At 57.0% G+C, this 18,129-nt stretch overlaps 1 protein-coding gene across 1 annotated transcript in view; it reads right to left on the reverse strand.

The window, feature by feature from the left end:
* TCERG1L (transcription elongation regulator 1 like) overlaps nt 1-18,129 on the reverse strand; it is a 127,583-nt gene that overhangs the window by 17,873 nt on the left and 91,581 nt on the right. The window contains 3 exon segments of the mRNA XM_069460561.1: nt 155-290; nt 10,420-10,489; nt 16,991-17,145. Coding sequence (XP_069316662.1) covers nt 155-290; nt 10,420-10,489; nt 16,991-17,145 — 361 coding nt within the window.

The raw sequence follows: 18,129 nt of genomic DNA on the forward strand, positions 1-18,129 counted from the left end.
TGGGCCTCTGACCATCCAGCACCCAATCGTCACCCAGCCCAGTCACCAGCTCAGTGAGGACGAGGACGCCCCTCAGGCTCCAGGGGAGACCCCAGCTGCCGTCTGAGGACCCCCCTCGGCCTGGGCGCCCTCGCACTGCGCGCGCCGCCCTTACCCCTCGCTCCAGGAGCATGTCTCGGAAGCGGGTCGCGCGCTCCTCCAGGGGCAGGAGGACCTGGGGGGGCGGCGTCCTCGCGCCTTTGTCCTCCTTCTCCGCCTCCTCCGGCTCTGGGCTCTCGCGGCCTTCGGTCCTGTACGGGCACAAGACGCAGAGGGTTCAACCGCCTGTAGAGACGCGGCCAGTTTTCATGGCAACCTCGGAAAACCCTCCTTGGGGAGCTCTTAAAGGAGCAAAGAACAAAGAACCTTTAAAAACCGTGTTTAAAGCCTGACACGGCCACTCGGCAAGGACGTTTCTGGGACTGGAGCCCTGGCCTCTGGGCACCAGCACCCCGCCGCCAAGCAGGGCGGCTCGCTGGCGGGACCCTGGCTTCCCGGCCTGTGCTGCCCGGCCTGTGGGCAGGGAGGCCGGACTCCCCCACAGAGATGCCGTGGCTGGGCGGGGGAGGAGCGGACTCACCACCCGGACAGTCCCTTCGCCCACTCAGGGTTCCCTCCTTTGGGACAAACGCGTGGGAGGCGGTTGTGCGCGGAGCTACCTGGGGACACTCAGGGTGCAGTGCGCTGTCCTGAGGCCTAACCCAAGGGGAGACTGCAGTGCAGAGACGGAGGCTGGGACCCCCACCCCAGGCACAGAGGACAGTGGAGAGTGGGGACCGCTGCAGAGCGCAGGACGCCCAGGGCTCAGTGGCCGAGGCGGGGCCCTGAGGGGGGACCGAGGGGTTGGGGGACCCATCGAGGCAACCTCGTCAGGCTGAACCACCCACAACTTCCTGGGGGGCGGGAGGGCAGACCCTCGTCTTCTGGAAGAAAGGGAGAGGCCCGCCGTTATTAAGCACCAACTCTGTGCCTTGCACTGTTTAACTGGCCGTTTGGTAGATCACTTCATGATTCTACATCTTATTCTAGAAGCATCTGGAAACCTCCTTTAAGCACCCTAAATGCTTGCTGCTGGGAGAGAGGTTTGGCCAAATGCAGACACGGATGCTCTGGTGCGGCCTCTCCATCTGCCCCGGCCCGGCCCCGCCTGGGGCAGCTGGGACCAGCTGCAGCCGCCTTCGGGGACACAGCCCGACCTGACACGCGGCACAGACTGGCCCACGCTGGCCGGAGCACAACCTCGCCCTGAGGACCCTGGCCCCTCGAGGGCCTGCTCCCGCCTGGCCCTGCCCCCACACCTACCCACGGCCAGGCCCCGGGCGGTGGCCGTCACAGTGACAGGTGCGTCGGGGTCCTGTGGCAGTTCCAGCATCAGACCCCGCATGCTGGAGCGTCCTCGTTTTCTGCTGCCTGTAGGCGGAGCTGGGCTGGGTGACGCAAAGTCCACTCACAGGCAGGCGACTTAGCGCCCTCCAGGCGGGAAGCGCCGTAGGGCTCCGTGGGTGGAAGGGGCAGGGGACGCACGGGGACGCAAAGCCAGCCTCGCCCTCGCAGCGGGAGGGGTGAAGTCCCTCACGCCACGTAAATCCCGGCTTTCTGACATTGGCCTAGGGGCAGATTCCCTCCTGGACCACACTCTGCTGGGGCCCCTGGACTTCTCAGTGGGTCTGGAGCTTTGGACTCCCATGACCATCTGGGCTGTGCAATTTGAGCAGGAATCCCGCTAAGCCGACTGAGCCTGCAGCCCCCACCCTGGACGTGGCATCAGACCCCTCCCCCGCCACCGCCTCCAGGTCTGTCTCCCAAGAACCCTGGGGGAGGGGAGCCCGAATCCTCCCCCTGGCGTTTGCTCTCGAAATTTCCAATCGCTGACCCCACCCTGCCCGCGCTGGTCCACACAGGGCTTTGGACTGGAGGCCGGTTCTGCGCTGAGGTCACTTTTCCTTCTTCACAACAGTCCCAAATAAAATCTGTTTTTACCGCTTCACTGTCCAGCTCTGATTTGCTCTGACACTTACACAGTGTTCCCAACTGGGGGTGACTTTGTCCTGGGGGACATTTGGCAATGTCTGGAGGTGTGCGTGGCTGTCACAACTGGGCATGCTGGTAGCCACTGGGAGAGACTGGGGAGCCGCCTAACGTCCCACGATGCACAGGACAGAGCAATCCCAGCACCGTTGCGCCCAATGGCCGCCACCCGGAGCTGTGGGTGCCAAGGGAAGCCTGTACTGCCTCCTCCCTTGGTGGGGGAGACGGAGAGGGGAAGGGACTATGGTCATTCGGGGGCCAGTCCAGGGCCCCCGACACCTGACAAGCGAGCAGCGTTCCCGTCATGTCTGTTCACGGAAATGTGAGATGTTTGTGTTACCATTTTTAGGATGTGCCGGGAGGCTACAACGTTCTGTCTGACGACGGGTTTTCATTCACAGGGGCTGCAACAAGGATTAATCCTCACTAATACACAATGTGCAAAGAAAGATTGCTCAGCCCACTGGGGAATCTTATTTATAGACCGACTATTTCAGGAGAACTCACATTCTTTGCTTCTTATGCGATTATGTGGAATTTTGAAGAAAGAAAAGAAAATTACTAGTGGATTTGCAATTGTATCATATTCCAAAGGGTATAATTAGGATTTCTCTGTAATAAATTTTCATTAGTTAAAAATAGAAGTGTGAAACAAGGCTTGCATTGTTGTAACTTGAAATGAGATTAATAGGCGCATTCTGAGCTCACCAATGATGGCGTATTATAGCTTATTCAACAAAATATTTTGTTCAGAACCGCTGAATGCCTTGCAGATAGCTGAGCTATCAGTTCAATTAGAATCAGTCAAAAGCAAATGCAAACTAGCTAAATATATTTTTAATATTCTTGTGGCTGAACGATTTTTGTACTTTTAACAAAAAGCCGGTTCTAATAGGTTTAATAAAGACAGCTCCGGCCACGGTTTACCGAGGGGGCGGCCGCGCCCTGCGATGCTCTGACTGTGTCCCAGGAGCATTGCTGGCCGTGGGGAGGGGCAGTTCCACTGAAGCTCAGAGCCTGGGGAACCTGACACTTTGGGAAACTTTCCAGGTCTTGGCCAACCTTTCTCCCAGGGCAGGTGCTGCCCACATCTGGGCACCGTGGCCCTGGAGTGTCCCCGCTCCCGGGACGGCCCACCCCGCCTCGCCTCCGCCCACCGGAGCCAGCCAGGCGAGCGCCGCCCTGAGCCCTCCTCTCCAGGTCCTGCCCTCCCCGCCCTCGGAGCTGTCAGCCGAGCTGTCAATCATGCGGTGCCTCTGCGTGTGCACACGCGTGGTGTCCTGCTGGTAGGGCTGCAGCGCTGAGGTCCTCTCATTCTGCCCATGTGCAAAGGGCAGCGCCGTATTCGGTAAAATACACGAGGCCTGACCTCAGCGGAGCCGGATTCCAGACACTGAAACCGCAGCAGCTATTTTTCCTTTGTGAACAACAAACTTTAATTATCTGTCTGCGGCCGAGGGAGCTCGGGCCACTGGGCTGTGCACATCGGCTGTGAGCCCGGCGGTGACCCCAAAACCCTCAGCCAGGATTCTCTCTGCCTGGGCTGTGTCTGTGGAGCCATACTGAGGTCGGAACGGCTGCCCTGGCAGGAAGCCACAGACACCAAACAGCTGCCTGCTCCGGTCGAGAGCAACCAGCCTGCACCGCCCCGTCTTGCCAGCCCGTCCGGGGCACCCACACTCACTCGCACACGGACACCCACGCGTGTCTTCACGGCGTCACCAGACGGGTGTAGGCTCAGACCGTGCTGGACGGATCAAGGTTCAAAGCTCCGTTTGGAGGGACACACTCGGGTCTTTACTCGCGGTATTCGCACGTGAGGTGGTGGCAGCGTGCACGTCCCACGCTGCTGTGAGGCTTTACGATGATCCGAACTGAGCCCCTGGAGCAGCTCCCACTCCCTCCCTCCGTCCCTCCCCCCTTCTCCGTGTGCAGAACGTGTCCTGCCCGGTACCAGGCACGGGGGGGTTGTGGCCAAAACAGCCCACCTCTGCCTGCAGACAGGACAGTCCCTGGGGCGTGAATGACGCAGTAAATGACGCAGTTGAGCACCCAGAGCTACGGCTGCAGCGGGCCTGTCGGAGCTGACGTCTGCAGGGCAGGGGCCTTCGGTGCCGCAGGGTCCCTGGGGGGCTGTGGGTGGATGTTCCCACTAACGCCGTCGCTGAGAGACCACGTGGGAATAGAAGACGTTTGAGCTGACCCCCAGGGGAGCACGAGAGGGGGCACAAATAAGCAGGGACTCAGGTCCAGAGGGGTCGCTGGCGCCGTGCTGTCTCCATCTCACATAGAGAGAATGCAGACGTCTCGGTGAGGCCGTGTTCTGGAGAATTCCACCTGCAGAGGACTTGGGTTTAAGGTGTTTCTGAGCCTTGCAGGTGAGCTCGACTTGCAGTACAACCTTGGCTGAAGTATGGAAACTCTCCGGACCTTATTTGGGGTAAAATACACATCTTGGACAGAATGATCTTAAAAAGCTTTACAACTCTACAATTCTATGCTGCCAATGTGATCCTGTTAATCTCATCCTCCTGAAATATTTAAACGTCCTGACTCTGCCATCAACTTATTAGCTCTGCCTCCCAATTTTGCAGTCCTATAAATTTGACAAACAGGCCTCCCGCGTCTTCATCCAACTTGTTCATAAAACGTTCAGCAGGAAATGTGGAAGCCAGACGCCTCCCGCAGGTCTGGCCAGCCGCGGGCCCCGGGCACACAGCGTCGCTCGTCCAGGCTGGTGATGGGTGGCCCGGCTGGGCGCGGTCATGGTGGCAGAGCCACCCCGGGGCCCTGGCCCACCCCCCGTGCGGCCTGTCTCGGTCTGCAGGTGCCACACTGCCACCGGGAGTCCCTGTTGGTGGCCGTCCACGGTGGCTCCCAGGGACCCTGGAACCCCTCAAGTTCGGTTTTGCTGTGACAGACCTGAGTCTCCTGCAGCTGTGCTGACAGCTACCGACGGCAAAGCCCCACCCGCTGCCAGCCTCCCCGGGCCGTGGCAGGAGGGGGACTGCAGCCAGTGTGCTGGGAGTCCAGGGAGCGAGGCCTGCGGTACAATGAAGATTAGGTTCTGCCTCCGCCCCAGTTCCTGGCACAGAGCTCCCCACCTCTCAGAACATCCTAAGTGACAGGGGTGTCTTTTGTCATGCATGAGACACCCTTTGGAACACACCACACCTGAGTCATGCTAATGCGAACCTCAGACCTTGTCACGTCCTGCAGAAAAAGCCGCCCTGTGACTGGACGGAACTTTCAGCTCCACCTGCCCCCCCCCATCCAGGGGAGGGGAGGGGCTGGACACTGAATTCACCCTTTGCACCAATGATGAATTAATTAATCAGTCATGCCTCTGGAACGAACCCCCACAAAGCCCTTGAACAATGAGGTCCAGGAGCTTCCTGGACCGCCCACGTGTGGAGATGCATCTGCAGCCCTGCGGGGCCTGCGCGACACCCTGGCTGACCCTGATCACGCCATGAACACGGGTAACTTAATGCCGTGAAACGACTGCAGACGACGGCCCCGCCCTCGGGGCAGGAAGCACCGGCGGGCAAGCCAGCGGGTACTCCCTACGCAGCAACACCTGGTCCATCTCCCACGCCCTCGGGCACGGCTGGCCACTTAAGAAAACATATTTCAACTTCAAAAAGCTGCAGCAATTCAGAAATCCTAAGTGTGATGCGAGCCACGTGTCCAGGTTTCTGATGCTCAGACGCTCCTTCCCGGGGAAGGAACAACTGCAGTGACATGCTCAGTGTGGACGTGCCGCCCGGCACCCGGTGGCCGCGGGACAGTTCTGGGTGCAGGAGACTCCCCAGATCCCGTTTGAACGGCAGAGCTCTCGAGTCAGAAGGTCAAGGTGGAGCTGGAAATTAGAACTGTCTCGCACAACTCAAGCCGGTCCGCAGGGCAGGTTGATTTCCCAGAGCTCGGTCCCTGGGTGCTGGTCTGGGTGGCAGCAGAGGACAGCGAGAGACCGAAACCCGGCACGGCTCCTGGTCCCTCATCTAGAAAATGCCCCACGGCCTTGAAAAGCCCAAATCCCACTTAGTGTGTACGACACGGCTGAAACTCCGCCCCCCTGCTGGCCTGATGCCCACGGTCTCCGAAGACACCCGGACGGCTTCCCCCTGGCACGTGGACGGCGGCAGGAGTGTGAGACCCCACCCCGGGCCCTCCCCGTCCAGGGGCGGGAACTGAAACAGGACAGCAGCGGCTGCTGCAGCAGAGCCCCTAAGGGGGAGCGGAAGGGGCTGGCGTGCGCGGCCCAGGCGGGGGGCAGGGGCCCTGTGCCAAGAGGGGCGGTGGCTGCCGCCGAGTCGCGGTTTATCGCAGGTGTGGGAGCCTCCGCAGAGCCAGAACGCCAGACTGCAAACGCATCATCAGAGCGGAATGGGGACACGCACGGGAGATGCAGACATTTGTGCCGTCACAGGCTGGCACCACGGTACACCAGACCAAGGAGGGAACAGGGCTCGCCGCGGGGACCCGCACTGCGGCACGATTGCCTCTGCGTGTCTGAGATGCTGGGGACGAGCTGGGCCCCGGACCAGGAGCACACGGCACTAGCTCTCCCTGTTGCCTGGGCAACAGCTTCCAGAACACGCAATGACATCTGAGTTTCTGGGTGTCCCCGGGGCCCACACACATCAGTGGTGACAGAGGTTTGCTCAGTGCACGATACCCGGGGGTGGGGAGAGCGGGAATGTGTGTGACCTGGGAATGTAGCTGTTTGTGGATTCGTCCGTGCACTTCCCCTGCCTTCCCAGGTCATGACCTTCCGTGGGAGGGCGGACTTCTGTAAAACCACAGGGGTCCACGTGGGACCAACCGATCAGCTAAAATCATGAATTAGGTATAAGGAATAACTTAAAAGGTCAGCGGATGTTAATACTTCGTGTTCCATGCATGTGAAAGACCACAGCGGCACAGACGCCCTCTCCCGCCGTGTGAAGTCACCAGAGAATTAAAGGGGCCTTGGTGCTGACTGGGGATGCAGATAACTCCATTGCTATCCAGGGACAAACCGAAGATGAAATCCTACAGCATTCTTGATTTGGAGTTCACATATTTCATAGCACTTTCTTATCGCATTTTCAAAGAAGTGATGCTCTCCCTTTCTCGATGGTTAACTTTTCCGGGACTGCAGAGATTGTCTGCACAGACCAGAGAGGAGCTCATCGCACGCTCTGTCTGAGGACAGGGCGGGGGACCCTCCTCCTTGCCACGCACAGTCATTGACCGTCATTCGCCTTAGCACCAGGAAACAGCGGCTTTTTGTCTGTGTCCCATCCTCTTCCTCCCACAGGTGGCTCTATGCAGGTGTGGCCCTGCCTTGGGGACAATCCCACGGAAGTGGCCGCAAAGCCTGTAGACTCAGCATCATATTACACAGATCAAAATTTACCATTGCATTATTGTGTCTTCTGCTCTGGAAGGGCCCGCCGTGCCTGAGTTTGCCCCCAGGTAGGGTACAGAAGCCCAGGTAAACAGATCAGAGCCACACGGCTGTCTGGAGGACACCTCAAGGTCACGTGTCGGAAGCATGGGGGCTCCTCCTAGGAACCACTGCTCGCAAAGTCCTTTAAGTCCCAGAACCACCTGGAGGACACATGTTAGAGTGTAACTGTGGCCAATAGAGGACATGTTTGGAGAAATTGGAAAAATGTACTGGGCACCTCTTGCTCATTCCGGGCTTTTGGGTCATCAGCCTAAGCTGTACATGATCCAGGAGAGCATCTAGGTGATGTCACAGTTCTACGGTAGAAGGTCAACTTTATCACATACACCCAAAACCACCAACTGGCATTCCCAAAGTTTATAGGCTACCAAAATGAACAAAATTCCAAGCCAAGAGATTTCTTTTGGTCACCCCATAGTACAAGAAATCTATACCAGATGTCACAGAAACCTAAATATGCTCACAAGGCCACTGGGCCAATGACACTTGTGAACAAAGGGGACAATTTCACATTTTGAGGCCATGACGCGCCCAGGCCCACACTGGCAGGACCTGGGCCTCACGCAGGGGCCAGAAGCCGTTTGTTAATCTATTACTGGCAACTTCTTCTCTGATGTGTCTTGTGGATAATTTCACTCTGATTTTTAGACCAAAGAGCACAATTTTGCTGAATCCCTAAAATAATCCAATTCAATTATTTAAAATAAATCCCAACTCCTTAAAATAGAACGATCAAAAACCGGGTCTGACCTATAAAGCGATCTGCACATCAGATACCGCAGACGCTCCGGGCACCGCACAGGCGGGGCGGGAACCATCAGTTCTCTGGTCCCAGGGAAGACGCACGACCGGTGCCAGGAACGCTCCGCTAAATCACAAATAACGAGCTATTTGGAATGACACTCGCCAGGCAGGGTGAAATATTTTGGTAATTTTAAAGCTTGTCATTGTGACATATTTCTCCTCCAAAAGAATTTCAGGAAAAGTTTCATTTGGGCCTGAATTATTTGTACAATAGATGTAAGCCCCTCTATGTAGGCAGACCCGGAACGTCCCTCCATCCTGCCTAGGTTCGTAAGGTCAGGACAGAGCCCAGCGCCCAGAACCAGCCGCGTCCCAGTCTGTTCCCGTGTTGCTAAAACTTCATGACTGGTGCTGCCCAGTCACACACTGCATGAGGATTCTAAGTGATTTTGGTAAGAGCAATTACACTATGTATACAAGAGGGCAGGTCCAAACGCACTGGAGTCAGCAGGCTTTACAGGGCATGTTCTCTTATCGTAAAGGCCAGATTCCACCATGTAAAAGCACACAAAAGCGTTTACGAGCTTGAGGAGAAGCTGGACTTGTGGACAACAACCTTCGCAAAGAGGGGTGAACACGCCAAGATGATGCCAGTGGTTCGCCCAGCCTGGGGCCACTGGCTCCAAGCCAGGGGCGAGCACACGCGTGCTGGGCAGGGCAGCTGCGTGGGCCGAGGTGTCCTGGCAGGGGCGTGGCTCGTGGCTCGTGTAAACTGGCTCTGAAGCGGGCGGCCAGGGCCTGGCAGACACGCGGGGTCTGCTGTCTGGATACACCATGACCGAGACCTCCCAAGCCCTTTGTCCCCAGATCTCGCTGGGGGCAGAGCCGCCCCTGGCAGTGATGTGGGGGCGTCTGGCACACACGGCTGCTGAACCTGACGGCACCCGAGCCCCTCCCCCACACGGAGTCTGTGCAGCAGAAACGAAAGGGGAACCCGCTGTTCCCAAAACAGGGCGGCTCCCTGCAAACGTCCATGTTTCCAAGTTAGCTTTCCATTGCAGAAGTCATCCAGATGATTGAAACCAAAATTAATGCTCTGACGTTACTTAAACGCCAACTGCTCAGAACCCGCAGCCAGCCCCAGAGGGAGGACTGGGCTGGGTGACGTGGGCAGACGCCGTAGCTACTTCGGACGCCCCGAGCTTTTCCACTTCTCTTTTGCCTCAGGAAGCTCATCCTGGTTTTCAAATTAAGCGTATACATCCGAAGACAAATCAAAGAAATACACACATCAAAGAACAGTCGGAATATCTAAGCAGAGACGAGCTCTGCTGCCGTCCCCGCGAGACAGCGGGAACAGAGGCCGCCCTCGCTGCCTTCCCGCCCTCGCTGCCTTCCCGCGCTCGGCCTCCACCAAAGGCACATGTCATCCAGCCCCTGTGGCCCACAGTGTCCTTCAACCCCCAAAAGCGACTGTCCAAGGAGGAGGTTTGGGGCAGCAAGGCCCGGAGGTTGGGTGGGCGGCGTCCTCACCCCAGAGCCGCGGGGCCCCCGTCTCCCCTCGGCAGAGCACTGGCTCCCAAGTGCCCAGGGCAGGACACAGGGGTCCCCCACCCTCGTGCACGCAGCCACCGACGAGCCGACCTGCACGGCCAGGTCCCCAGGCGCCGCGTGCAGCACGCACCGACACGGGTCTTGTCTCAACCAGGGGCCGTCGGGGCTTTTGCGACATCTCAGCTTACGTGTGAGGAATCTGAGCTCAGGGTCAGATCACTTTGCTCAAAGTCACCGAGCAAGCGAGACACAGAGCTGGAACCCCACGCCGGACACTCGCCTTCTCACCCAGCACACGCCACCCAACCTGTACCCTGGGCCGCCCGGCTGCTCCGACCGGGCTCAGGAGATGCAGTCAGGGCAGACCTCTCGGATGCCTGGGGTGGGCCGGGGGGGCAAGCTCTGCAGGGCGTCTGAGACACCCGCTCTGGCGGGTTCCCTGGGCAGCTGTTAGAACTGAGACCTCTGGCCGCCTGTTCAGCAGATGAGTTGGTTCTCTGCTCTGAGTCAACACAGTCGGAATGATGCCTTTTCTTCCCTCACCACCTGAGTGCCCATCACGGAAAGACCCGCTGAGAAAGAACGGTGGCACCTACCGGTTCCGCTTGGTCTTCACATCCTGGTCTTCCCTGCCGTCTTCCGAACCGGATCCGTCGCTGTCATGGGCTGAAAGAAAATCAAGTGGACAGGGTTGGCGTGTCGGCACTCAGAGCCTGGGCAGAACCACCGGCAGCGTTCACCTCCAAGAGGGCTCAACTGGAAATTTAAAAAACAGACTTTTCTTAAAGATTGATATGAAATCCTGTAACTAGTTTTCTCCTGGTACCTGACCTTTTGTATTTCAGCTGGCGAGAAATCTGACGTTGCTGTTCTGTAGAGAGGCCACCTACAGCCACTGTCCATTTAGAGGTGTCTGGGCTTCCAGAGGGGCCGGGGGAGGGGGAATTAAAGGGGGGCATCTGCCCCCTTGTCCACTGGGACGAGGGCCTGGGAATTGCACGGCACCGTCACGTCTGCCTGGGAGCCACGAGCCCACGGCAGCCGCTGCCCACGCCCAGCGACGGGCTGGCTCTCGGTGGTGCTCCGGCTCAGCGGTGACCAGACCCCCCTTGCGTGTGGCCTATGCTCACGAGTGACCACGCGTGTACTCCGGGAGCCAGATGGATCTGATGACACGGCCCCTGCTCCACCCTGAAGAGGTTGGCCCTGTAAGCGTTTGATGAGCCTTCGGAACGAACAGGTAAGAAGGTGGTTTGGTGCTTTGTGTCCGTCTCCAGGAGGGACAGGGGACAGTGAGCGCCCAGATGGCACATGCTTTATCACTCCTGTCCTGACAGGCAGGGACTCCCAAATGCCCCACGCGTCACTAGGCCTCCCACCCAGTTGCTCCTCAGAGCCACGTGCTTCCTGAGGCTTCTCTCAGGGTGTCCCCACGTCCCCGGCTGGCCTGTGGCCCTGCCGTCCCAGAGGCTGCTCACCACCCCCGCCCCTGCGGGGGGCTGTGCCGTGGGAACAACGCTCAACTCCTAACGCTCAGCTCCTAATGCTCAACTCCTAACACACGCTCAGCTTCTAACAACATGCTCAGCTCCTAACGCTCAGCTCCTAACGCTCAACTCCTAACGCACGCTCAGCTCCTAACAACATGCTCAGCTCCTAACGCACGCACAGTTTGTGGGCACAGACGGCAACTCCAACAGCTGCTGAGCCCCCAGGCCTCGCCATCTCAGGAAACCTGACGATCCTCCCTGCGCTTGGTGTTTGGAATCCCAGTGACGCCTCCGCAGATGGCTCTCGGCTCCAGTCTACGCACAGGTTTGCCTTCAGTGTGCGACCTGGGGCCTGGGCAAGATGGGGCTCAGGTTCCGGGAGCCCAGCAGGCCCAGCTGCATCGAAGCTCCACCAGGGCCACCTGGCCACGCCCTGCATAGCTGCCCTGCCGCCCCCCCAGGCCACCTAAGCAGGGCCCTGCTGCGGGCACACACCTGCATCCTCTGCATCCTCTGCATCCAGCGGCCCCTCACACCCCTTGTGCAGGGCCCCCCCAGCAAGGAGACATGATGGGCAGCCTCACTCCCCTCAAAATGACAGTGGGCAGGGGGCAGGGTTTCCCGCCGGGCAGGTCTCAGCCCAGTGTGACCAGACCCTCAGCTCCTCCCCTGAGGGTCTCGAGCTCGGCTCCACCAACACGGGGGCCGGGTCGCTCCTCGCTGCCCTGGGCTGTCCTGTGCACTGAGGGTGCTCAGTGCCACTGTGCCCCAGCACCAGCAGAGCCCACCCTGCAGGTCCCCGAAAGACACACACTGCGTCCCCTCCCCCCTCCCCCTTCGAGCTTCGCTCCTGCCTGCCCCCACCTCCTGGCGTTTCCCACCATCCTGTGGGTACGAGCTCAGCCTGTGCACCTGCCCCGCCTCTGCCTCCGCGTGGAACGCAGGCGGCCCCTGTGCCCGTCGGCCCCTCACCCCAGGGCACCGCAGTCTCCACGGGCCTCAGCTCCTGCAGACCGAACGCCTGGCTGCCTGTCCGCACCGTGTGTCTGAAACCCGCCTCCTGCCTGGTGTGTCCAGAGCAGGTGACATCTGGCTCAGTCCCAAAGAATGATTGGGATTCAGTTTTTGGTCACCCGCTTGTCTCTCAGGCAGATGACGTGAGAGGTGACGAGAATGGCAGAGACAAGACATGATGCGGGCGTGGAAGAGGAAGACTCCTCCCACTCCATCACAGGACACACTCCAGGGAGGCCGGAGGGGGAACGTCCAAATTTTCTCAAATTAAAAGATAATGAGATCATACAATTACAAAGATAGTATTTAAAATAAATGTGTGTAATATTGGTTATTTTTAGAGTGCTTTTGTTTGCTTTGAGTAATTTCAACATAGAAAAATCCTTCCTAATGGACATACAAAATCCAGAAACCATAAAAGAAAACATGTATAAATTCAACTGACTTTAGAAACAGACCAGAAGGGATGGAGGAGAAGGGATCCCTCAGGATGGTTCCTGCACCAGCCCTGCCACTGGGCTGGGAGGGACTGGAGTCACCCACGCTGGGACCCGGGGCCTGCTCGGAGGGTGCTGGGCCGGGGCGAGGCCACTGTCCCCCCAACTGGAGACAGTGGAGCAGAGACTGCCGTGACCACACATGACAAGGAACACGCGTTGTGTGGCCATGACTTGGGGGAGTGGCAAGTGGGTGGCTGCAGCCCAGACAGGCTCAGTCCCTGTGATGCAGGGACCCAGTTCCAGAGCCACCACGTTGTCCTTGCAATACTCACAACAGCTGGTTCTCAGCAGAAACCCCCAAAGCACACACAGAATCAGGAGAGTGTGGCTTGTTCTCCTGACTCTTACAAATGACAGAAAGGATCCCTGAGAAAGCGTGTATACAAAAATCAACTCAAAGTGGATGAAAGAGCTAAACTTACAAGCGAAAATTACAAAACTCTTTGAAGAAAACATAAGGAGAAATCTTCATGACATTGGATTTTGCAATGATTTCTTCAGTTTGACACCAAAAACACAGTCAATAAAAGAAAAATGCTAAATTGGACTTAATTAAAATGAAAAACTTTTATACATCAAAGGTCTCTACCAACAGAGTAAAAGCACAGCCCACAGAGCGGGAGAAAATATTTGCAAATCACACATCTGATAAAGGATTTAATACCCAGACTACAAACAAACTCCTACAACTCAACAGCAACATGAAACACATGACCAGTCAACAAACGAGAGAGGACATGAACGGACGTGTCTCCAGAGAAGAATCTGCAAGGCCACGAAGCACCTGGGAAAGTCCCCAACGTCACCAGGCATCAGGGCTGTTAACAGAGCCCTCACTCAGTTCAGTGCAACTTCACGCCCCCTGTGACACACAGACACACACATACACACACATACACATACACACACATACACACATGTATACACACACATACACATACAAACGTCTACATATTTTAAAAATGTACTGTTTTATGCATTTGCCATCAAGCGCTTGTGTGTATGTGTGTGTGTGTATACAAACACATATACACACACATACATACATATATATATAAAGCCACTCAGAGAGCTTGGGGGTGAGGCTGGATTAGCTGGGGCGCTGGCAATGGACGGAAAAGCAGGCGGGAGGCTGGCGCACGGACGCCCTGTTCCCGCCTCCCCTCCTCCACCCAGAGGAAGCACCCAGGCACCTGACTCGCCCACCGGCTTCACGGAACCTCCCAGAAGGGACGGGAGCCGCTGCAGGGCAGGCAGGGCAGGCCGAGTGGCAGAGCTGCAGGTGGTCGGCTACACAGCCGGAAGGTCTTGGCCAAGAGAGGCCTGCGTGGCTGCAGGTGAACACACGGATGAACGGGGCCTGCAACAGGCTCAGAGCACGGAGGCCAGAGGGAAACCCGCAGAGCGCAGCCCGCACGCAGCCGAGCTTGCACCTTCCCATGTGGGAACATCGCCGTGTGGAACGGGAGGGTTTGGGGGAGGCTGGTACCCGGGTTCCCTTCAGTGCGACGGGCGTTTATTCTCAACCAACGGCACAGCCCCACGGCTGTGAGAAATCTGGAAGCGTGGAGAGGTAAGCAGAAAACAGGACAGACTCCCTCAGCAAGGCTCACAGATGGAGGAAGCAGACCCCACCCTGCCGGCCGGGCGACCAATGATTCGGCACTCGGGGCAGCTCAGTGTCCTGCACCCCGAGACGCGCCTGACACCGTGGCTGCCGCGCCCGGGCCTGGAGCCCCCACGCCTCCCCCACGCTGTGGCCTGACAGTAGTTGCGTGTGGCAGACATTTCCAAAATTCTTTTGTTTCACTTGCCCCTTGAAAAACAACGGTGTCTACTAAAGTGCTCAGCTGTTCCATTTTAGACTAGAAACAGGTATTAGCATGTTCAAATCTACAGTGACTCTTGGTTGAACAAAAGTTGAAAAACACAAATTCTCCACCCAGAGCAACCTCCCCTAGAGCATGTCATACTTATTAGGGTTAAACCACTGGGTGAGTGGCAGTGAGGGGACAGCCAGGGAAGGTGCCACTTTGCCAGTGATGGCTGGAGGTCACCAACTCCGCCTCTTGTCATTAATCCTCCAGAAACTCCTCCTGTCCTAAGGTTTCGCTGCAAAGCTCTTGGGTAGATCTTGGGAAGTGAGAAATTATGTTCTTAAATGTCCATTCTACCCTGCGGCTGGAAGCTGAGGATCGAGGACTTCTGCGTACTCTTTAGATGCAAGTTAAAAAAAAAAAAACAAAACAAAAAACCAGTTTAAGACAATCTCTTCCTCTCTCTATAAGAGGAGGGAGGTACGGTTAAAAGCCGTTTTGTAACTACACGTAATTCTGTAACCACAGTCTACCTGGGTGGCTCAACCCCCCGCAATAAAGTGACGTAAGAGAAAAGGCCAGGACGTGGTGACCCTGAGTGGATCAGGGATTTCTGGTTGTGTTTGTTGGAGTGAAGGCCCGACTCTTCGCCTTGTTAGGTGTGAGACGAGACCCCTGTCAGTAGAGCGACAGGAGCATCATCTCTGCCCCAGGTAATTCGGGTCCCTGTCCCCCACCCACCGTCCTCACAAGCCTGGGGACAGCCGGGCACCCAGCGGGGTGCTCTGTGTACACCTCCCCGTGTCTCTCCAGACCTGGCCTGATTTGGCCTAAACAACAGAAGTGAGAGAGCAACTATGCACTGACTTTTAGTAAGTTGTTTCTCGTTCCTACCAATTTTAGGGGGAAAAATGAAACAGCACCCCGTTATCTGCAAGAACAGGAGCTAAGGCGTCCGCCTGCGCTGTTTGCCTTTCACCAGGCCGATGAAAGCATCGCCAGGACGAACTGTGCCGTGATGCGTCTCCCGGGGTTTGAAGATCCACGATCTTCCTAAATCATGCAGGATGCTCTTGTCCAAGAGTAAGAACCTCGGGAGACTGTTTTCTATAACGATTTCTTTAACATTCTTTCAGAATGCAAAATATCCCTTTTAATGACGAATGTCGCTTGCTCAGAGGAGGAAACAAAATCACCAAATCCGATCCTTACTGTCCCTGAGCACAGCACCATTTTTACAGAGTCAGTTAAACTTGCACCGCGGACATTTCTTTCTTTCCCCACATCAGTTGCCTCAAGCTCTCTGGAGAATGTTGTCATTATCTTAAGTGAAATAAACATACTGAACTTGCCTCAATCTTAAAGGACTCGTACGGGCTGTGCAAGAGCAACCATTTCCACGTCTCTTAGCACCGTCAAAAACACTAAGAAAACTTCCATAATACTGTCTTCTAACGTTCCGGTCAAATGACTTTGGATTTGACAAGAAGTGTAGGCTGGTATCATCTAGCGTTAGCCCTACATGATGTGGAATCAAAAATGCCATTACAGACCCACTAAAATACCCCACAAAAACGAAACAAAGAGCTTTTCCAAGGGCTCAAGGTCCCGCGTCCACCTGCCTGGCCCTGCACACGAGCGTCTCTGCACCCCGGGTGGGGGGGGCTCCCGCTCCCAGACGCCCCCCGCAGAGCCCATACCACCCAAACCCCGCACTCAGGGAGTGGGGCTTTCCCAGCTCTGCAGCTAATAAAATATGTATCAGATCTAATCGGAAAGGACCCTTTCTGAAAATGCTAAAAGTTCTTCTTTGACTCCTGGTGAAGCAAGATTTACAAGAGCATCATCAGAAACAACTGCCCCTGCCAAGAGCCCCATTCCTCTCCCGCCGAGAAGGGTCCTTTCCTCTCCCGAGCGCGGGGTTTTATTGAATCGAGGCATCCATCCAAACACAGCAGCGCAGCGATTTGGCCCCAAGGTCTGAAGGGAGGGCGGACGGCAGAAGGAAATGCACTCCCACTGCGCACAGGCGGTCCCGAGTGGAGAGGGGTGAGAAGCTGGATGACGGTGACGCTGGGCAGGACCTTCAGGGGTGGCGCGTGCACGGCGCCCCCTGCACTGACCCCCTGACGGGGCAGAGGGACAGACCTCACCGCTCGGGGGGAACCAAGTGCCACTGCAGAAAATGCCTCAAAAACTTAATTAGTACATTCTGCCGTCGTGCACATGATTCCTAATGATCAATTTTCAGCACAACCAAGAGCAACACGCTTTCGTTTCACATTCATGAGGAATACGCAGTGTAAACTCTGCAAAGTGGGTGCGAACAGCCCAGGTCCCAGTTACCTGCTGCGGCCTCCAGCTTGCGCTTGTGGGGAGGGTCTTCGATGATCCTGTTGAGGTCCCCGCGGTTCCTCAGGTCCGTGGGCTTCTCCCAGACGGACAGCTGCATGGTCGGGTTGAAGAAGAAAACCCGGTCGTCTCCGGTCCAGACCACGCACCTGTTTGCGCAGAGACTCGTCTCAGTGGCTCGCACAGACACTGCGCTAGACAGTCGTCAGCAGGAGCCTATCGCTAAGCCCTTCAGGCTGACACCCATACGTTCGCAAAGCCCATTTATGTGAGTGTGAATGATAAAGAGGAAGCGTGCTCTTAGTCTGCTTCACAGGCCTTTGTCACGTGCTATCGCATGTGATTAGCAGTGGACACCCTCACGACTGCCCTGCGGCCACTAAGGACACCAGCGGTCCCCTTAACAAGGTCACACGGGGTCAGAGCTCTTCCCAGCACGGGAGCCGTCTCTGCCTCAGGGAAATTCCCAGCGGATCCGAGTGCTCCGGGATCCAGGGCAGAGTCGTGTGCAGAGGGCTCCCCAACCCCCAGCCGGAGCCCTGCGTGGCCGCGAGGAGCACACGGCTCACTGCTCTCCAGCAGCGCAAGTGTCACACCGGCTGCTGTCACCAGTCTCATGTCTAGGAGAGCAAAGAATTAAGTTTTGTACTTTGAGTAATTTACAATTCCTCAAAGAAATAATTTGCAGTTTTAAAACCCTTCATCTGTGGAAGGTTATCAGGAAAGAGTAAAAAGAAAAACATGAGGCACAGGAAAACAAGAGAGAGAGAGAGAAGGGGATTCCCATCCTTGGGGCAGGCACAGTGAGTCTGCGGGGGTGGGAGATGCCCAGGAACCTGGGCTCTGGCCCCAGCGTTGTCCCAGTGAACGCAGCTCGGCGAGGCCGGCCAGGCTGGGCTGGGACCTGGGCTTTACGCCCTAACTGGCCTCAGAATGCTGCAAGAACCAGCCCCAGGCGGCACCGGCCCCTTCCTGGTCTCAACTTCCCAGAAGGTTCCCCTGGGCGGGACCCCTCCCCTCCCTGGGCCTCCACTTCCCACCGTGACCTCGGAGGGTCCTGCTAGCTCTGTGACTGTCCTGGGACTTCTCAGATGCCCAGGGAACGGGCGGGAACAGCCCACGTGTGCAGCCAC

This window comes from Eulemur rufifrons, chromosome 28 (assembly GCF_041146395.1).
Source record: "Eulemur rufifrons isolate Redbay chromosome 28, OSU_ERuf_1, whole genome shotgun sequence".
In the NCBI taxonomy this organism is placed as follows: Eukaryota; Metazoa; Chordata; class Mammalia; order Primates; family Lemuridae; genus Eulemur; species Eulemur rufifrons.